Here is a 22,803-nt window from a genome sequence, read left to right as displayed (position 1 = left end):
AATGTGTGTAGAAGAGCAAATCCGGAGATAAGAAGTGCTTTGGAAGCGTGTATGATGGATATCCTGCACAGTAAACACATTTGGGAAGGGAGGTATATAAACTCTCAGTAGTTAATAGGTGATTTGCGTATAATTGCGTGCCTCTCGTGTAAAACGTTTTTCCTCCAAACACGGGGTTTGGTAGACTGAATAGAGGCACGTAGGTACATAATATCCCGCTGTGTAAAGCGGCGAATTTCAGGCGCACCGCTTTCCCATTTGCGTGCCTCATTAAGCAGGGTGAACACAGGATAAACCCGCTTTGATCAATGCATCATTAGTGCACTGATCATGTCATTACCTTTCTCTGATGACCTTTTGCGGGGTAATAATTCAGGGAAATTGCGCCGATATTGATTCAAACGCATGCATTATAGTTGTGCGTATGCCATTTTGTCTTGTCTTTGGTGAGTTCCTTAAATGTGACAGCAACTTTTTTCCCCACTGTTTTTTTTTTTTTTTTTTTGGAATGTGACAAATTAGGGATGGCATCTATTTTGAACCCTCCCCCCCAAACACACACATTTTCCCTTGTAAAAAAAAAGGATTGTGTTGAGTGTTCCTCTGTGAGTCATTACAGGGAACTACGCTTAGACTTGCCTGGCGTGCAAAGGGTGCTAATAAGGGACTGCAGTGTGGCATGGATGAACACGTCTTCCTTAAGAGACCGAAGGCATCAATTAAAAGAAAGTGGCTGTTATTTACGTATCTTGTCAGTTGTCGAAAGAAATCTGCGCTATTCATAGGTTCGTTCCTGGAGGGCATTTCTGCTGCACTTCTCTACAAGTCACCTTGACCCTCCCGGCTATTTCGAGCTGAGCCTTACCTTTCCATCTCTGCTTAAACAAACAGCAGATAGCAGGCGTCAAATGCTAACAATGCTTTTTATAGCAGTAGGCGTTGGCCATGCCGAACTTATGTCAGTAAACAGTACATGCCAAAGCCTCCTTTTGTCGTGGCACACAGAGAGAAAGATCGGTGCCGTGGCTGTCAGGCGATGGACTATTAAACATTTGCAAGCGCTCAATGCTCATGCAGAGTCTGGATTTTTAATGGAGTCTCAGAAATCTGGCAGGGTTCGTGCATTCCTCAGCCTTTTCCAAGCTGTTTGTCCGACTCTTAGGCGGCCTCTTTCCCCCTCGGGTCTCCAACTGCACACACTCTCTCTTGCTCTTTCTTTTCTTCCTTGCATTGTAATGCTTGGTATTTATAGGCTGCTGTTTGTGATCTTTAGCCGTTCACTTGACAATAAAGCGTAAGGCCTGTGTTCAAGGCGAGGGCCGTCCCAAGACCAGCATTGTTTTTGTGGTTTTGGACGTTCTGGATAAAACCTCCGAGTTCACACGAATGGTGTGAACGTGCAGTAAGAAATCTGGTGCTGTGTCGAAAGCAGCTATGCTCCCAGCTGCTAAGTGGCTAAGTCAAGTTTAGTGGTGGGATGTTTTTTTTTTTTTTTACTTTTTTTGATGACACTGAGGTCTCTATTTCTGGAGACTGGCTGTCGAACATGTGGGCCGGGTGATGAGTCAGAACGCATGGCAAACTTCTCCAGTTCTAAAACCTGATCGCGACCAAATCTCGCTTCACACTCGTCCGGCCGTTACGCTCATAAATTCTCCTTTCATTTTGGCATGAAGGGACGGATCCTACAGAACATCTGGTTGAAATATGCGATATAAAGTTGTGTTTTTCTGTTACCATGTAAAATAATGACAATACAGAAGTTCTATAACTTTAAAGAAGCATTCCGTTTAATTGTTGAAGAATCTGGCCTTATAACCCCATTCATTCGATCATTATTATTCTACCATGGTCCTGTTGGATTCTTCAGTCCCACCGGTCTGTAGGTGTGTGTTATATTTGTAGAACTCAATGTTAGTATAACAAAAACTATAGGTTACACGTATATGCACTCATTCTAATGCATTATGTTCCTGTAGCTTACACACAAGGACTTTTATGGCAGAAGCAACAAATACTTGAAGGTTCTTGTAATTGTTCTTGTTGTAAAGAGTTTTGTTAGGACTGCTTACATAATGGAAAGTGTTCTCGGTTATGCTTTCTTATTTCGCCATTTTTCATATTAAATGAAAAGCTACACTGTTATGTATGTGTGTATATGAGAGAGAGAGAGAGAGAGAGAGAGAGAGAGAGAGTAATGACTGTTTATTACAGCTGTATTGTGGGTAAAAACAGGAACTTGTCTCTTAGATGTTCCACATCATCTTTCATGCATCTAACTATAAATCATTCGAATGTTTGACAATTCATTCATCATCTAAAAATGCTTGAAGTAGGAATGAACAATATACACACACACACACGCACACACACACACAAACCCAATTCTTAAAAAGTTTAAAAGTGGACACCGTTAAATGTAAATAAAACAGAATGCAATAATTTGCAAATCTCATAAACTCAAATTTTATTCACAATTTAACATAGAATATATATCAAATGTTTAAGCTGAGGAAATTTACTACTATTTTTTACTACTTTAAGGTAAATATAGTCATTTTAAATTTGATGTATGATGGATATGTGTGTGTGTGTGTGTGTGTGTGTGTGTGTGTGTGTGTGTGTACTGTATACACACTGTATATATGTATTTATGTATGTGTATAACATTTGGCAGGAAAGCAATAATGGTGCAAAAATATGTTAATGATTTTTTTAATTAACATTTAAAAAATTAATTGGCACATTTTTGGAAATCTGTTTAAAAAAAAGACCACTCTAAATGTAAATATATGTGTAGTATAAAGAGTTCTTGTTTTTCCATTCATAGTCAATCAGGGTATTGATGATTTTGCTTCATATTGCCAGTATCCTAGTGTAAACCATGCAGGATTTGTAGTTATTTTTATACATGAATTTTCTTTTTTCATAAGCTCAGGAGTAATTTGCTTAATTGGTGCCTACTTGTTTCTTGGCCGGTTGTCTTATTGCATTATTGCGAAGCCCTGTGGACATCCCTGCAGTTTATTTTCATTACAGCTACAGGCCTGTTAGTCATGTGGTGGAGATAACAATCTGGAATATTCGAAACAAAACAAGAACCTAAATGTCACCGCAGCAAAAATACTCAGCCGTGAGCCCAGACAGGCCTCAGTGCATTTCATAGCTGTTCCAGTGACCTTGTCCTGCAGCAGTGCCTGATGGGTGTCATCAATTTGTCACCAGGCCACAAGCACCTTTCAGCACCTCAATGTGTTTGTGCATACATGCTGCTGCCCCAAGGACATATATCGCTTTCAGTGCGTCCTCCCACCGCTGTATCGTCTCTCACAATGAGCTAAATGTTAGAGGATTGAGGGAAGGAGGAACTTAATAAAACGCCTTCTGCCTTGTTTTTCTCGAAGGATTAACAGAGCCGTGTTTGCCTATTCCAGCTGGGTTTCATGGCTGTAATGAGCTTAGCATTCACTGGAAAGGTCTCTGACATTTTGATTACAGGGCCCAAACGTTTGCATCGTCTTTCTAAGATGTCTTTATTGCAAAACATAAAAATATGTTCGTCTGGGAAAATATTTCCGATGTAATTCTTAAACTTCTGTTTCCGTTCTGTTTTTCTTTTTTTTTTGCTACAGTATGGCACACAGATTACCAACAACTTAATCAAATCTCTCACAGCTTACAAGGTTTAAGACATCTTTAGGCAAATTGATATAATTACTTTTATTATATATGTAACTTGCTTACTTATGTACTTAGCCACTTAAGTGCATACAGTATATGGACCAAAGTTTGTGGAGACTTAATCTTCAGATTGGTATGTGCTTTTTTACATGAAATCTATATTTTTGTTATAATTACCTCCACCCTTCTGGGAAAAGTTTCCACTAGCTTTTGGAGTGTGATTGTGGAGATTTCTGCCCATTCAGCTTATAAGGGTGTTAGTAAAGTCAGGTACTGATGCGGGGTGAGGTGAGGAGGCCTGGGTTGCAACAGACATGAAAAATTAAGCCTGAAATGGCAGGGCCATGTTTACCATTGGAAGCTTAGGAGACCAGTTGCTTGAGATTTGGAATAGTAATGTTGTCTCATTTGGGTCTGATACAAGATTGTAGTTGCTGAACAATCCTGGGTCTTCTTTGTTGTATTTTTCATTTCATTATGCACCAAATGCAAAGCATCCATGGTTTCCAAAAAGAATTGAAAATTTCGATTCGTCGGATCATAGAACAGTTTTCTATTTTGCTTCAGTTAATTTTAAATCAGTTTTGTCCCAGAGAAGATGGTGGCAGTTATGGATCATGTTCACATATACAGTACAGACCAAAAGTTTGGACACACCTTCTCATTCAAAGAGTTGTCTTTATTTTCATGACTATGAAAATTGTAGAGTCACACTGAAGGCATCAAGTGCTATTTGACCAAGAAGGAGAGTGATGGGGTGCTGCGCCAGATGACCTGGCCTCCACAGTCACCGGACCTGAACCCAATCGAGATGGTTTAGGGGTGAGCTGGACCGCAGAGTGAAGGCAAAAGGGCCAACAAGTGCCAAGCATCTCTCAGGGAACTCCTTCAAGACTGTTGGAAGACCATTTCAGGTGACTACCTCTTGAAGCTCATCAAGAGAATGCCAAGAGTGTGCAAAGCAGTAATCAAAGCAAAAGGTGGCTACTTTGAAGAACCTAGAATATGACATTTTTCAGTTGTTTCACACTTTTTTGTTATGTATATAATTCCACGTGTTAATTCATAGTTTTGATGCCTTCAGTGTGAATCTACAATTTTCATAGTCATGAAAATAAAGAAAACTCTTTGAATGAGAAGGTGTGTCCAAACTTTTGGTCTGTACTGTAGCTTTTTCTTTGTATGATGGAGATTTGACTTGCATTTTGGATTGCAGGGTGAACTATATTTATAGTGATTTCTGGGGGTGTTTCTGAGCCCATGCACTGATTTCCATTACAGAATCATCACTGTTTTAAATGCAGTGACACCTGAGGGCCCGAAGAGATTGCTCAATCTCTGATACTGACATGTTGCCAAATAACCTATTTAGTTGCAAATATTCCTCCAGCTGTTTCTTTATAGTAACACTTACCTTTCCAGACATCTGTTGCCTTTTTGACGTTTTGTTGCAGCCATCGTTTTTTTTTTTCTCATATTTTTTCAATAGTAAATTTCTTCAGATTAAACATTTGATATGCTGTCAGTGTTCTCTTGTGAATAAAATATGGGCTTATAAGATTTACAAATCACTTGCATTCTGTTTTGTTTACTTTTTGCACAACAACCTTTTTAGAAATATAGACTGGAAGTATGTACTTCCTTGCTCATTTATTTATTGCATTACTTATATTTAGTTAGTTACGCATGTATTTACTTAGTAATGTACATACGTTTATACATAGCTTGCTTCCTTGTGTACTTACTCCCTCTTCCTTAGTTACTTATGTACGTTTTTACCTGCATAAACATGTTTACTTTTGTACTTATTTGCTGACATATTTGCACAGGTATGCACTTACTTATTTACTCAAAGAATTTTCACCGTGTGTGTCAAATGTCTTTTTGCCAAACATATGTGCAGAAGCTTGAGACTAAAAATTAAATAAATTGTTATAATTATTATTTTTATTTCCCAAGACCGAATTTTTCGTCGTTTTCTGGAATTTCTTTTTTAAAGACATTTTGAGTGAACGCAGATTACACGTCTACGATATAGGCTTGCTCGACCACAGTGTCATCTCTGGATCTGAGTGTTTAGATGGTAAAAAAAAAAAAAACAGAGCGGGTTATTCGCTGTAACAAAGCTTAATTGAGTTATAAAAAAACAACACGTGCACGTTCTGCATGGTAAACATCAGCCGCGATAATTATTAAATTCTTGTAACGTGAAATAGCTCTGATAAACCCATGCTCATGTTTTTACGAGTGAAGACATTTACGGATTTATCTGTTTGGCAAGCACGGACAAGGGAAGTTAACTTCGACAACAGGCTATTACAGTTCTTGCGGGAATGCCAGCTAGGTGAAGAGGAAACGCATGTTACTAGATCATTTCTTTTGCGTGCTCTATTTTTATTGGCTCATTCAAAGCCTGATTTAATGGACTCCTAATGGAATATTAGATGTTACATTAGGGTAGAGCTCTGTTGCGGACTGGGTTTATGCTGGATATCCAGAGTGGCTTTTCATCCTGAGCAGGAGATGAAATCAGCATTGCAATGATACCTAAAGACTAAACAGACAAAAATATAAATATGCACGCGTACATGTGTAGTTAAACCAGGTTTCTGATTTCTTGAAGCATTAGCAAAGCTCTTGCTGCTGTGTTGTGGCCGATAGCTGGTACATTGGACTGTTTGTCTGGTTTGTGAGGGTGGGAACACCTTCCTGCTAAATTTGTCATGTTCTTGAGAATGAAGAAACTGGACCTGGTTCAAATGTCAGCACGGACCAAAGAGCCAGTGTCTGTACACTGAACTGATATCGACAGGCTTGGCTTCCTTCCTCAGTCTGGACTCGCTTATGAGTAAATCACAGACGCAGTGTAATATCAGAGCCGATAAGATTCTGTGTTCGGGATGATTGCGTTCTGAGGCAATGGTTTAACCAAAAGTGAAAGAAAGTGCTGCTTTGATGGTGGAGCTGTGCTTTGCAGTAATTTTGCTGAAATCAGTGATGGATTATAGCTTCAGCTTGCGGTTTGGAAAGCTCCAATTGTGCTGCTCTAAGCAAAGCTTTCCTCCTCCTGCAAACGTTTCTGAAAGCGCCGTCAGATTTTACATGATGAAAGTCCTGACAAATCGCCACCATTCTTATTTTTAGGTCCCGGATTTAGATTTGGGAGTTTGGTTTTCCAGTTCACTGAATATTTTATTAGTCCAGGCCAGTTTTTGTGCATTGTAGGATTGGACAAAACGTGCGCACTAGATAAATAAAAGCTCCATGGACAGAGACATTCTGGTGGTTGTTTGGGAGATGATTTGATTAGACTGATAAATGGTATTAAACCAAATCTAATTTTGTCACATACACATTCATAAAATGTACTTGTAGTAAAATGCATGTAAATAGAGTGTAAAAATGCATAAAAGCATAAAGTATAACTATATAGAGATAAAAAATATTGTGAATAATTATAATGATTATTGTGCTTTTGGAATATCGACAACATACAAAGCAATACAGGGGCTGATGGGATGTTATGTTGCATCCGTTCAAGACAAAAGAGCCTAAAAAAGAAGCTTTATACTAATAAGACTATTAGTGTTTTATGTGTCACAGAGGTCCCTTTGTTTAAAGATTTTTCTAAACCCTTTCAAAATGTGGTTCAAATATTCCCTAATTGCCTGGACATGTCTTTCACCATTAAACCTTCCTCCAGAGTCTTGTGCAGCTTTTTTTTATTTTTTCAGTTTTCTCAGTTAACTTTTCTCAGCGATATTTACCGCGATACTTCCTGACACGTCTGGTCAAAACAAGATGGTTGGCAGCGCTTTGCTCGTTCGCTTCTTGACGTTCGGCCAGGTGGTGGATTAAAGGTGGAAAAAATGAAATAAATGAGCGGAAAAGCGAAACTAGTGCAAATGCTTCCAGACAGGTGTTTTATACAATTCTGCATGATACAATTATGTGATTAACTTCCTGCATGCTCTGTGACGTGCGTTTAACAAAAAAAATCCGACCTGGAATTTGGATAAAGATGGCCAGAGGACGAGATCGACTGATCCGTATGGTAAACCTTGTGGTTGAAAATGGACGTGCGGTGAGTCATGTGTAAGTGCGATATGTAAAGAAAGCAGAACAGTAATGCGACTGAGAATATCAGTGCAGGATATGAGATATAACAAGCACTTTGTTGTTTTTTCCGTTAATGCCACATCTGTTGTAGTTACCAGATGTAATGCATTAACAATCATCCATGTTTGTGTCAACGTTTTGTTCCAGGATGCATCCACATCCCATGTTTAAGGAGGGTGAGGTGGACATTTGACCTTGACAATGCATAAGACCACAATGTAAATAGCAACAGATATAATAGTAAAGAGCCTCTTATAAATCTCGAATGCACTGTACGAGAACTTATGAGTTTACAGGATCTTCAGGCAGCTGCTCTGATTGAGCTGGTTTGAATAAAGAGTCATGCCTGTGGTTAATGCTTCAAGTCTATCGATTTCACTGTAATAATAAGATTGTGTGACTTAAGAGTTTCTTGCTCCATCCTGAGCTGAGGTTACTGACTGTGGAGTTTCACACATTCTCCATGGGTTTTCAGCAGGTTCTTCGGTTTCGGATCGGGTACTCTAAATTGCCCCTAGTTATGAAATGTTAATGAATGTGGTGCAATCCAATGCAATGAACCGGCATCCCATCCTGGATGCATCCTCCCACTCTGCGGTCAGTGTTCCTGGATTCCTTGGATCTACTACAATCCAAACTTCACAAAGCGGCTATTTTTACCACTACTGCTAACACCACTATTAATGTTATGACCACTATCACTACTACTACCACCACCATTGCTACTTGTACTTCTCCTTCTACATTTAGATTTATGGCATTAGGCAGAAACTGTTGTCCAGAACGACTTACAATGATCTATTCAACTACAATTATTTATACAGGTTGGCGCAGGGAAATGTGAAATTTCGGAACTAGGAGTCGGCGAACCCTGGGGCAATGGCAATTGTTTGGAAGCAGTGTGACCTCGCTTTGAACACCTTGCCATTAGTTATAATGGCGCAGTGGAGCGGTGCACAATGAGCGTTTGATAAGAATGGTGATAGTGCGAGTGCTGTGCAAAGGGACTTTCGACGTCATTGACATTTTAGTAGAAGACACAGCGATGATGCATGTTGGAGTGGTGAGGGCTCCTCATGATGGCAGCTCGAACCACACTATTCTCTGGTGTGTGGGCTGTTTGAACACTACCTGCCGTTTCTTGGAAATGAGCAGACGGGACTCGATCATGACGACGTAACTGGAAAACACTAATGGCAGGAGCTCTAAACCAGCTCGCAAACTATTGCCTACACCCCAGGGTCCGACTTCTAGTTCCAAAAATGTTTCCCTGCATTACCCAAGGGGAGTGGTAGCTCCAGTGGTTAAGGCACTGGATTACTGATCAGAAGGTCGAGGGTTCAAGCCCCGATATTGCCAAGCTGCCACTCCTGAGCCCTTAACCCTCTGTGCTCCAGGGGCGCCGTATCATGGCTGACCCTGTGCTCTGACCTCAGCTTCCAAGCAAAACTGGGATATGCGAAGAACAAATTTTACTGTGCTGTAATGTATATGTGACAAATAAAGGCTATTCTATTCACCCTGTATAGCAGTTAAAGGGTTAAGGGCCCAGCAGTGGCAGCCTGGTGCTGCTGGGATTTGAACTCATTATCTTTCAATAAGAAGTCCAGCACTTTAACCACTGATGTTCATTTCCCTACAATACTCCTTCAAACATCATTACTGCAATCACCACCATCATTCTTCCTTTTTACACCTACTTCTTTCTCTACTACACAATTACTATTACCACCACCTCCATACTACAACATTTATATTCACGTTAATAGCATTGGGGTGTGTCTTACTGAGAGCGACTTACAGAAGAGCTTTGCAGTCTCTATTAATAAATACACCCTGATACTGGTTCATTACACACTGACTAACAGCACCAGTCTGAATACTGTGATGCAATATTAAGCAAAGCAAAGCAGTAGGTATTCAGATGTAGTTTGTAGACTGCTAGTGACTCAGATATCAATGGGAAGTTCCAAAGCCTACATACTAGAACAGAGAATAATCTTCCTCCTCCTCCTCCTCCTTCTCCTTCTCCTTCTCCTCCTACTACTATAACTACTGCCACTACTGTTGCTTCCTCTTCTTCTTCCTTCTTCCTCTTATTTTTCTTCTCTGTATCTGTAGAATGCTGCTCTGTGGTTTTTGCTTACTGGTCTGTTAGAACAAAACAAAGAGCTTCCTTATGAGTATCTTATTAGAGCTGTTGGACCAAAGATTAGAATACACTTCCATTTTAATGTCCTTATAATTTATGAGTGAGATTCAAGTTTCGATGGCTATAAAATCCGGCCTGGTTCATGGCGTGAGCTAATCTTGTCAACGCAGCATTACGAATGGAAAAGAAAACACTGTACGTAAAGGTCTGGCACGGCCCATCCGATAAACAAACACATCTAGAAAGTAAATAAGTGAATAAAGACAGTCGTGATATGCAGCAAACTTGTTTGTACAGGCTAAAGCTGATTTACACGCCATTTTAATCAGGAACACCGCGCACAGTTTGTCCTTCTCACGCTGCTGAGGACGGATCTGTTTCTGGATGATTCCACTGTGCTGCTATCAGAATGGGAGGGAATGGACGTCACAGTTTCCACTGTTGAACTTCACACCGTTTATATGTTTTGAGTACATCCTGTAACACACCGCACACTCCCATTATTGTTATTATTATTATTCATTTGTTGCACTATAAATATAGTGAAGTACAGAGATTATGAGCGTACTTGGTTGCATGTCTTCAGATCTAATCATTTAACTGCTGCTTATGTTTTTTCTTACTATAATCAGATACTTTAACACGTAATATCATGGAGTTTTAATCCATTAATCTTTCTGCTGCTGCTGCTAACGCTACAGTTGCTACTATTTTCTGCTAATACTTTACTACAGTAACTTCTACAGTAGCTACTGCTATCGCTACAGCTACTACTAGTACACGAAAATTATATAATGATAAATGATAAATACTTCCGTCATTGCTATTATTAATTCCAGAATCAGAATAATCAGAATCCGAGTACTTCCTTGATCTCTGAGGCAAATTGTTGGGTCACTGTAAAGTTAAAGTAAATATTAAAGTAAAATAAAAAGAAATAAATATACCTATTAAGTTATATATTAAGTGAAATGGAATGTGTAGCAGCATGAAATGAATGTTTCCAAAGCTACTTCTGCTGATGTTACTGCCACTAACATTAGTACCTGCAAGACTTCTACTTCTGACTTCTACTGCTATTATTATTATTACTTCCACACCTACTGCTGCTTTCAGTGGTAGCTCAATAGTTAAGGTGTTCCTGGTTACTGATCGGAAGGTCAGGGGTTCGAGCCCTGGTATCGGCAAGCTGCCACTCTTGGGTCCTTGAGCAAGGACCTTAACCCTTTGTGCTCCAGGGGGCGCTGTATCATGGCTGATCCTGTGTTGTGACCCCTACATCTCTAGGATATCTAGGTATAAATTTCATTTACATTTAGCTTTAATACTTTTACAGCTAGAGATTTATATAACTAAGCAGCTTGGGCCTTGCTCAGGGGCCCAGGAGTGGCAGCTTGGTGTGGCTATGATTTTACTCACAACCTTCAGATACAATATCCAATGCCTTACCACTAAACTACCACCTTCCCTTCCAGTTTCATTGTGCTGTAATGTACAACTGCTATAACTGGTGTTACAGTTTCTATGTGGTGTTTTATGAGTTTACTTGGTTGCATATCCTTGAAGCTTAATGGTTTAACTGCTGCTTATGTTCTCTTTTAATGTTAAAATCATGGACAGCAGAGTTTCACTTCCTCTGGTCATTACAGTTCTTCATAACAGAGCCCAGTCAGGTTCATTTGTGTGCCAGAAGCTCACAGCCTGGGGTCATGTTAAGTCACTCAAAGTATTTAAGGAACCATGTGCAAACAAATCACATGACAGGATTTTCAGGTCAAGACAGGCATTTCATTCACAGGCATGGGGAAAGGGAAGCGGTGGGTATATTCAGAGATCTTTAATTTGTGCTGAGGTAAGCTTTAAAAGCTGAACAAAATGCACAGATGTAAGTCTTATCTGGTGTTTAGTGATAAGACAATTTTATACAGCAGATAAGCCACAGGGACCGAGTTAACCCGGACTAATGACATGTCTCCTTTAATGTAGCTGCGTAAATGGCATGTAACAAATGAATGTACCGACATGTTTGTAGATGATTGAGTCTCGATTGTGTGAGAGGTGATGAGTGGTAGAAAGTCGAGGTTTTTTTTTCACCCACTTCCATCTGTTTGGATACATACAACATGCTGGAATAACAGATGGTTCTTTTACAGTGCAGAATCTTTATTTATTATTATTTCATCATTTCAGTCAGTTTATGTAGTCGACTGGTCCTGTGAGTTTACTATTAAAATACTATTGCAAACTTCTCCTCTTCTCTCTACTACTATTTCTACTATTACTTTAATTAGTACTATTATTAATACTACTTTTATTAGTATTTCTATAATTGCTGCCACTAGTACTAGTACATCTACTTATTATTATTAGCGCTACTACTAGTTATTACTGTTATTACTGCTGCTTTACTTTTATTATTAGTGTTATTATTAATTTAATACTACTTTTATTAGTATTACTTTAATTGTTGCCACTAGCACTAGTACATCTAGTATTAGCACTGTTACTACTGTTGGTAATAGTAGTAGTTAATACTATTAGTATTACTGTTACTATTGCTGTTTCTACTACCACTAAAACTGTCATTTCTATGAAAAGTTGTATTAGTTCTCTTATTATTATTATTGTAGTGTTATTATATACTGTTTATAAAAATAGTAATACTGTAGTTTTACTATTACTACTGCTGCTTCTACTATCACTTTTACTACTACTACTTCGATTATTATTACTTAGGGTTCCCGATCGATTAAAATATTTAATCACGATTAATCGCACATTTTCTGTTCTATGTGCCTTAAATTAATACATATAAATTATTTATTATACTACTTAACATGGGCATTGACAAATATGGATGCTTTATGCAAATGTTTGTTTATTATTCGTGAAACTATACATGACTTTTGCTATGTTTCCACACGGACGGTTTTAATTGCCGGATGTGTCATCATGGCGGATTTTGGGGATTTGATTTGAGACTCGGCCCATCAGTAAAACAAATTTTAATGATTAGAGTATTTTTTTGGTGAAGGTTTTTATCTGAGTAAAGAAAGGACATTGTGAATAAATGCATATGTTGCGTTGGGTTTTGATTTCGCCTCTTTCAAACCGAAATGCACACTGCATTAATCGCGTGGTAATAAAATGAGTCGCGTTTAAATGAATTTGCGTGAACGTGTTTTTAAAGCGCAGATTTCGACAGCCCAAGTGTTATTCCTCTCACTAGCACCAGTATGTCTACTGTTTGCAACACTGGTAATATTGCCATTATTACTGCTTTCACTACTATCACTGGAACTGCAATTTCTATGAACTTTTACTTCTCTTATTACTTCTACTACTGTAGTATTACTTTTACTTCTGCTTACTCCCCTTTTTCTACTACCACTAGCACTATTACTAGTACGAATACTGCTATTATTACCTCCAATACTACTGCTGTCATTATTACTACTAATAATAGGGTTATTCTGACTAATACTACTTGTATTACTGTAATACCACTACTGCTACTTTCACTATTACTAATACACTTGAGAGTGTCGTGGCTCATGTCCTCACTTCACTGCATATAAATAAGCATGACTTTTAGCCTGAGGGAGTGATAAGCCTTGGCTTTTTTCCATTTTATGCAGTGGTTGTTTCCTCACAAAGAATTGCCCAGAGACTCATTTTTTTATTTGGTTTACTTTAGAAACACAAAGCAATAAACACACGCGCTACAGAATGAAGTTGTGTGAAGATACACCAATTGTACAGCGTTGAAACTTTTTTGAATGACCTGAACCTTTTCAGAGTTTCTTTAGCAGAGGTGTTAAATACGCTCCAGAGAAACGTCTGAAAGGTCTGTCCAGTGTGTTGCAGCTCTTGACCGTGTAACCGTGAGCTGCTTTGCTTCCATTGTCAAATATAAAACCGAGTCATGTTTATTCTTCGTGATGCTTTTAAAGAGAAAGGACAGGATATGTACACACATCTGGTACGGATGTCATGTTTGCGTTGTCCCAGAGGCCTCCTGTGCCCAATTATCATGCCTGTCTGCTTGATAGCTGCCAGGCAGGTAGACCTTCTAAAACCCAATACGGAACGTGGTGTTCGAATGCCAGCTGTTAAGCGAAGACTTGTGTACTTTAACAAGTCTTATCAACTACATTTGTGTTTGCATTTGTTTTTCCCTTCTCCAGATGCCCGGCTTAGTTTTATGTCCCCGTGGTCTAATCGTGCTTGGGATCCTCACTCTATCTTGCGTCCACGTCAACTCCGAGATCTTGAGCAATGAAGGTAAGAAAATGGTTTTGCTTTAGAAGAAAAAAAAAATGCTGTTTACACTTTTATGCTTTTGCTTACCTTAAGCACCTGGAGCTCCTCTAAATAAACCTTCACGTGATGTTCTGCCAGAGAGTTACCATGTGTCTAGCTTTGGATCAAACTCAAAGAACTGATATCGTCCCCAAGACCCAGTGAGGCACAGTTACGTCGTATTTTGCACAAACAATACACATCTGTTTTAGGAATCCAAACTGAGAGCAAGTTTGAAGCTCATACATAGAGTTCAAGCTGTGTGTGTTTGTGTGTGTGTAAATGTAAATGGCAGTATTCCTGCTGGCCCAATAAGGAGAAATGTGAGAAATGCGGTGGGCCTTTAAATGATATACTCCTGCCAATATTCTCTGAAAGCAGACATTGAGCACAACCGTTTCTGGAGTACAGTTAGACCCGGCATGTTGGAGCACAGCCACTCCTCTGAGAGCATATGTGCGTATTTGCCTCTTTGTCCAGCACTTGGCACTAAATGCCTGTTATTTCATCCCTGATATAAATCCTGTGGGCTGAAGGGGCAGTAAAGGAGGGTAACATAAACAGTCTCCGAGCAGAGTTACGGTCTGAACGGATCATTGTCGATTTGCTCGTTTAGGCCAAAGAGGTGCCGTTACACACTTCATACTCTTCACAGACGAGCAATCAAAACGGATCGAACCCGTAGAAGATTAATACGTTATATTCTTTAAATGTTGATTTTAATAAGCTTATATTTCCTTGTTGTATCTACAATATGTAACAGTGTATCTACTGTATCTTTTTGTGTAGTTCCTGACGTGCATTTTGCATCTCTGGGCTCCACCGTGAAGCTGACCTGCAGAGGCTCTCACCAAGGTACGTTCTCGTCTATCACGCTGCCCAACCACTACGTGTCACAGCCATACCAGTCTTTCAGTAAACACTGATAACTTCATGCTTCACACCCTGCTAGCTAAACACACAGGCCAAGCTGCTCAGCCTAATCACACTGAATCCTTTCACACTGACTCCCTTCAGACTCTGAAATTGGCCTCAGAAAGCCACCACTTGGACCAAATCGATATTCTCGGTCAATATCCATGGGAATACTGCTGTGAAAACAGGGGTTGTGCTAATTTGGCTACTATGGGCCAGGATAAGTGAAGTGATTGAGGGACTGATTGTGAGTTTTGGCAGGTCTGCAGTGGTATGGACACACAACGGGAGCTTAGTGCGGACGAGGCAGAATCACCCCTCGGACGTCTTGCTGATTCTCACCAACACCACACGCAGCATGGAGGGGAACTACAGCTGCTATGAGGAGAGAAGAAGAGATCTACTGCAGAGCATCATACTGCACCTGGGCTGTAAGTGAACACTGACCACATTTGTTTCAGATAGCCGATACCCGATTAATTAACCAATGGTTTTGAAGATGGACACTGGATAAAAAAAAACATACATTCTATGTAAAATAGTACTGAATTCATTAAAAAATATATATATAAATAAATATATGAATATATTAATTATAAATAAAGTCAAACTGAAACCAAAGTAACCCTCCATATAAATAAAAACATCGAGAATGAATAAAATGAGAATTCAAATAAACAGGGCGTGGTGTCAATGATTTGCCTCTAGAGGCTGCTCGCGTACTGTTTAACAAAGCCCGGAAAAACTATCAGCATGGATTTTTGCAGATAGTCCCATAAATCGGTGCCGATTAATTGTTGATATTTGAACTCATCACCTTCTGGTCAGCAGTCCATCACCTTAACAATTGATCTAATATGTAGTAAAAGGGAGTAAGGGGAAAAGACACCACTGTCAATTTTCTTTTTTTATCATAAAGGGAACAATAATTGATGGAGAATTTAAAACAATATTTATAATTTCTCAATTATTTGAAGCAAATTCTTTAACATTTTCAGTTTGCATCTGTGTGTTTTAGCCGTTTATACAGTTGTAAAGCTGTTTTTTAATTCTATACATCAGGCTTTATTGGAGGCCTTAATTTTTATATTCAGGAAATGTATTTGTAAAAAAGGAAGCACTTCGGCAATGTCCAGCTCATGCTGTGAGCCGAGGCCTCCAGAGACGAACTCAAAACACTTCCTGTGACAGGAAATCACTACACGACACAGCACTCCAGCTTCCTGTTAGGAAGGGTGGGACTGTCCAACATGCAAAATCACTTAACTAGAGGGTTAAACTGTTCAGCCTGTTCTCTGTTGGCAAGAATTTATCGAGAAATCTGCCTGCTTTGATGTCATCGTGGATGGTGTGTTACCGACGTGTTTGATTGGTTGCTCGCTCTGTGTTTTGCAGATCCCCCAGAATATCTGAGTGTTTCCTGTAAAGTTCCAAGTCACTCCAAAATTCTGTGCACGTGGACACAGAGAGTGAAGACACACTTACCCACAAAGTACATCTCCTCATACAGGTGGGGTCACATGACAACCATCACTCATCACACACTCATTTTAAGATATGAATGTGAAGGAGTGATATATAATAAAGAATCAATGCTGAACTGAAAGGATTAATCTGGTTTGTCTTTTTGCGATGATCTGTTTATCGCCCTCCTACCTTCATCAATCGGATCATCACGAGACGTATGCATGGCTTATTGTTTTAGAAACTGCATTATTATTAAATCTGATCGATGTGCTTTTGCTCTCGTATCTTACAGAGTGGATAATGAAGAGACAGAACCCTGTGAGCAAGAGATACAGGACGTGAACGAGTGCACCATCAGTGACCTAAAGTTCTGGGCAAGCAAACACCTGGTGAACATCACAGAAGTGAATCCGCTCGGCTCCAAATCCACCATTACTAACGTGGACGTCCACAAAAATTGTAAGCGGCCAGCTAATACTTTTTATATATCTGATTTCCCTCAGGGACGCAGTGTTTTTAAAATTATTAATAAACTTACAAACATACACAACAATGCATAATGCAAAAATGCATAATAAATCCTTACAATAATAATTGTTTTTCGAATGCATGAAAAAGCTAAAGAATTCCTAGCGCTAGCGTTAGCCGCTAATCAGGAAGTGGAGATGAAATAAGTGGGACGGTTAAGTAGAAAATTTAATATTAAATATAAAACACTGTATTACCCAAATAGGGTCCAACAAATGTAAACTATTTAATTTAATACAATGTTTACATTAATTACATTTTATTTATTTTATTTAATTTGTACCAATTTAATTGATTACACAATCTGATCAATATAATAAAAGTGTATTGCATTAATTAAATTTATTCTATTTTATTTTTGTAAAATTTTTATAAAATATTTAAACAAGCAGGCATTTTATTTTAAATAATAATAAAAAGAAGGTAAACTGTTCAAATTTTATTACAAATATTAATAATTATTAAAATGTTAATATTATTAATAAACTGCGTTAATTTACAATGACAAGCAATTTTATGTTTGTGTTTATGTCCTGAAACTGAACCAAACCGTGACTTAAAAACTGAGGTACGGACCAAACCGTGAATTTTGTGTACTATGTAAACTAAGACTTTGTGTGTGTGTGTGTGTGTGTGTGTGTGTGTGTGTGTGTGTGTGTGTAGTAAAGCCTGACGCCCCTGAGGAACTGATCTGCGATCAGGTGAACGGCGAGCCCACGCAGCTGTTTGTACATTGGAAGCCCCCCTCCTCGTGGCCCTCAGACACTCACGTCCCATTTCCGCTGAAGTTCGAGTTGCAGTACAGACCCGTCGGCTCCAAATTCTGGTCCAAGGTGAGATTTTTAAACGCTGAAAAAATTGTCATTACAACACATTTACTGTATAACAATGGAGATCAAACTACAGTGTAGAAATGAGCATCAAACTATAAACTTCTCTGAGTTCTTTCTTGGAGGAAAAAAGCAGGGAAAGAATAATGAGAAACTTTTATCTGTCCGTTTTTGGAAATTAAATCAAATGAAAATGACATTTATGATTTGCTTCTAATGGAGCGATAGTATCTTAAAAACACCAGATGTTCTGCAGATGTTTTGACCTGGTAATTCAGCTTTTCGACTGTATGTCCTCCAACATCTTTCCACCTCTCCAATCACACACTCTCATCATAGCACCAACAAATTTCCACTTCTCTTCCACTTCTCTTCTCATCTTTCCTGTAACATCTCCAACACATCTTTCCACTCCTCCAATCACATGTTCTATCATCACACCTCCAACATCTTTGTACCTTTCTTCTCACACACTGTGTCTCTTTGCACAAAATCAGCAAATAATTATTTCCCCACTGTACACAATATGGACAAAAGATTGTGGACACCTGGGCATAAGATCGATTTGCACATCTTTGAACATTCCACATTTATTCCCTATTTGCTGTTCTAATAAGCGGCACTCTTCTGGGAAGATGTTTCACTGGAATTCATGGAGAATTATATGAGATCTCATTCAGGGTGTCAGTGAAGTGAGGTGCTGTTGGTTGAGGTGAAGAGGCATGGGGAGCAGTCAGGGTTCCACTTTATGAAGCATTTAGAGTTTTTTATCAAACACCTTGTGTGTGTGTGTGTGTGTGTGTGTTTGTGTATGTGTGTGTGTGTGTGTGGCTGTTTTGCGTCCAGATGGAGACCGAGGACACTAGTATAGTGATCATGGACGCCCTGATAGGTCACTTGCACCACATCAGAGTACGAGCCCAGGATGCTTTCATTAACTACAGCCAGTGGAGTGAGTGGAGTGAGGTGGTGCAGGCCCAGCCCTGGACCGGTGAGCTACACACATATACACACTAATACACACACATTTGCATAGATATAACACCCAATGGGAAGGAATTGAAAGATCAAAACATCGACTGAAAGACAGACACAAATCCAGAAACTAGAAGCGCAGGTAGTGACGCAGACACGAGGGACACGAGTTTCAAAGACGTAGATCCAGGAACTCGGACAGAGACGTATAAAGAGAGATGAAGACCAAAAATAGACGAGAGAGAGAGAGAGAGAGAGAGAAAGAGAGAGAGATGCATTAATAAACACAGAGACACCCAGAAATATCCACAGTAAGACACACAGAGGGACAGAAGGCACTACAATAAAATCTAGCAAGTAATCTTTCTTACCTGAAACAAAGGGAGCTCAGTGATTAAGGCTCTGGGTTACTGATCAGAAGGTTGGGAGTTCAAGCCCTGGTGTCACTACGTAGTCACTCTTGGGGCCCCTGAGCAAGGCCCTTGACTCTCAGTCATAGCTGTGTCTTGGCTGAACCCAGCTTTCTAACATCACCGGAATATGCAGAGAATTTCCCTGTGCTGTAACAACCTTGTGTTTCCTCCAACGGACCGCCACTGATTCTACTAGTGATGTCCTTCATGTTCGATCCGTTCATTTCAAATGAGTCTTTGATGTGACTCAGAAGAACGAGTCGTCTCAAAGAGTGATTCGTTCATTTCCTACTGGAGGCAGATGAGCAAAGCATCGCAAAATCTCTGTAGGTTATGTACAGGAAACAGAATCGGTCGTTTTCCTCTCAACTCTTCTGGTCCAAGTCGAGTTCTGAGTTCTGATCTACGCTATGCAGTGCATTACACCCGAAACAGAATTGAGTGGTTCATCTCGTGATTCCTCTGGTCCGAGTCGTTCGTTGTTGTTTTTTATGTGATTATTGAAAAATTGATTATTGAAAAAGTAATCTTTTATTTTATTTCTAATTAAAGAAACGAAATGAATGAAATGATTCGAAAAAAAAGATCTGTTCATAAATGATCCAATCTTCCCATCGCTAGTTTCTACTAATCGTGTCCTGCTTTATTTTGACACAGCGCCCTCTTTTGGAATATGTCATCATTTTCATTCTGATACAAAGGAATGTTTAAAGCTCCTGACTGAGGCATGATTCACTTTCCGTGCACATTGCTGCAAATTAAGTAGTCGTGTGCTTAAAAATAATAATGAGCCATATTCCCATGTTTCAGAGGAAAAACTTTTTTTTTTTTCTGACTTGCTACACACTCCTGCCTCCTTGAACACAGAACTGCATCTAATACCCATGTGCCCTGCTGCTTCGGGAGGCAGATCTGTTTTACATCACGTCATGTGACTGATGACTTTGACTGGCTAATAAAAACCTGAATACAGCTCATATACATCCAGCGAAATATAATGTAATCTTTCCCCTTTACCTTCTCATGATCTGTCGTCTTTTCCATTTCAGACCCTTCCATGTTGGCTGAAGCTACAACAGATACGCTTTTCGTCTCGATCCTCCCGTCCACGTTTCCAGTGAAGGCAACAGAGAAGTCTCCAGGTACCGTTTTGCTGTTTTGATCACTAGAACTACAGAAAGCATTTCAGAGAAAGTACATACTCACTTTTTTTCTTCACTGGACCAAGCTTTTTTTTTCCCCCATCCATGAAAGCCTTGAGGATTTGGCAGTAGAAGAGAGCACTAGTCCAGCTCAGATCGAACACACGTTGTTAGATGTCTTTGAGATCTCATCCAGATGCTTTTTTAGGTTTTATCCAGATGTGTCTGGCCTTTGCTGTTTTGGAGGCTGGATTTCCTATTCTCTTACTCATACCGTGCACCAATCACAACACAGATCAGCCTTCATAAAGTGGGCCATATGGCAGGGGCTGCTGTGATTCACTCAGGCTTAATGAGCTAATCGTTTCCAGATTTTCATATGTTCTTATTCAGCTCGCCGAACTGTTCGCTAAATTTTAAGAGACATACCCAGTCAAACTGAAACTCATCTGAGAAACTCTGGAGAGTTTGGGGTTTGGTTTTTATAGGGGCCTTGAATTCAAAGTAGCATCAAAAACATTTCTTCTCTTTTCTTAATCTTCTGTTTCTCAGATCCATCGTTCGATGAAAATGGGAGTCAAGTCTTGATCATTCTTGGCCTTTTGGCAGCAGTAATGGTGGTGGTGGTGTTTTCTATCACAGTCCTACTATGGTGAGTGCTGGCTTTAATAACTTGAGTGAGGAACTTGAGGGAAATATGAACTGAAACACACATAAAAATCTTACATCAGTAAATATTAGAGACCAACTGATAATAGATTTTACTAATATTGATAGCTAGTTTGGATCACAATTGCCGATAACCGATTAATGAACCGATAAGCCTCTTAATTACCAAAAAAAAAAAAAAACTGCAGGCGAATCATGCAAATGTGCTCAATAAAAATCACTATGAATATATCAATCTTATCAATAAATATTGAGGGAAACAGAAGACATGCATTAAAAACTGAAACAAAAATAACACAGCCAATAAATAAAAACATTTACATACAAAATGAATAAAAAGACACTTTGATTAAACAGCATGTGGTATCAGTGATTCGCCTATAGAGGCCGCTTTCGTACTGTATATAACACAACCCGGAAAAACTATTGGTATTTATTTTTGCTGAAAGCCGATAATCCCAGCAATCAACTGTCGGTACCTATTGACTATAGACCTCTAGTAAACATCTTGGAAGCGTAATTTTTAGGGCAGTTTGTGTATTTGCCTAAAAACCATTCATGCAAGTGCTATGTTTCAAAACAATTTTGGAAGTTTTTAAAAATTTGGCAGTCGTGTGGGAGTTTCTCAGCTGGTGAAAAGCCAGCGAGGAGCAGGAGTGTGTCACCGAGCTAACTGGCACACACCTCTGGCACAAAAAAACAAATAGAATGTAGTTTTTCCAGTTGCTGTGGACCAGCAGCAGAGGCTATACAGTATTTGTGTTCTCTAAAAGTGTTTGGTTACATTGGGCATGTTTGTGGCATCAAAAGTAACACTATACTATTATTATTCTCAAGTCTTAACTTGCACACATCTGTACCAGCAATAATGTCTGATATTGCATGTTACATTGTATATATACATTGTGCATATGTATGCATGGATATCAAATCAATATTACATACACAAAACCAGTTGCAATTACACATCTTCCTTTGCAGTATGCGAAACCGGAGGCGGTGCAACGCTACAAAACAGGAACTAACCTCAATGGTGAAGATGAAGTCCTTGCTTATCTAAAGTGAGTTACATGAGTCTCTTGCTTTCAGATATTACTGGCCATTGTGTTTTTAATATGTGCATGTGATTAGCCTTTGGGACCAAAATTGCTTAGATTGATAGGATTAGTGCCAAAATATCCCCAGTCTTTAGAAAAATATAGTAAAAAAAGAGCTGAAATGTTTCCTGGATCTGGTTACTGAGGTTAAGATTGAGGTAATCATTATGTCAGTGGGAAAAGAATGTGTGTGTGTGTGTGTGTGTGTGTGTGTGTGTGTGTGTGTGTGTGTGTGTGTGTGTGCATGTGCATGTTGTTCTAGCATTCCTGATGCTTACTCATGTGTCATCAAGACAGGAATGCTAATTGCACACTTTTCTGTCATAAAGCACAAGATTAAGTACATTTTACAAGCATAGCTGCAGCTCCATATATACTTTACTGTTCTCCAGAAGGTCTGCATAATTAGATAATAATATATGAATAACAGTGGCGGGCCGTGCATTTGGTACCTGGGCCTTCAGTAGAGACGTACCCGACTTAATCCACCTCATAATACCACCACTATCACGT

At 39.2% G+C, this 22,803-nt stretch overlaps 1 protein-coding gene across 1 annotated transcript in view; it reads left to right on the top strand.

Moving 5' to 3' along the window:
* The window catches only part of il11ra (interleukin 11 receptor, alpha), a 33,920-nt gene that overhangs the window by 8,212 nt on the left and 2,905 nt on the right, over positions 1–22,803 (top strand). Inside the window, exons 2-11 of the mRNA XM_046860769.1 lie at positions 14,140–14,236; positions 15,044–15,109; positions 15,430–15,600; positions 16,565–16,679; positions 16,929–17,095; positions 17,828–17,997; positions 18,841–18,985; positions 20,432–20,524; positions 21,077–21,176; positions 22,175–22,254. Coding sequence (XP_046716725.1) covers positions 14,140–14,236; positions 15,044–15,109; positions 15,430–15,600; positions 16,565–16,679; positions 16,929–17,095; positions 17,828–17,997; positions 18,841–18,985; positions 20,432–20,524; positions 21,077–21,176; positions 22,175–22,253 — 1,203 coding nt within the window. The 3' untranslated portion in view covers position 22,254. The remainder of the gene's footprint in view (positions 1–14,139; positions 14,237–15,043; positions 15,110–15,429; positions 15,601–16,564; positions 16,680–16,928; positions 17,096–17,827; positions 17,998–18,840; positions 18,986–20,431; positions 20,525–21,076; positions 21,177–22,174; positions 22,255–22,803) is intronic.

Source organism: Silurus meridionalis, chromosome 11, assembly GCF_014805685.1.
Source record: "Silurus meridionalis isolate SWU-2019-XX chromosome 11, ASM1480568v1, whole genome shotgun sequence".
Lineage (NCBI taxonomy): Eukaryota > Metazoa > Chordata > Actinopteri > Siluriformes > Siluridae > Silurus > Silurus meridionalis.
This window is presented reverse-complemented; position numbering and strand designations above follow the sequence as displayed.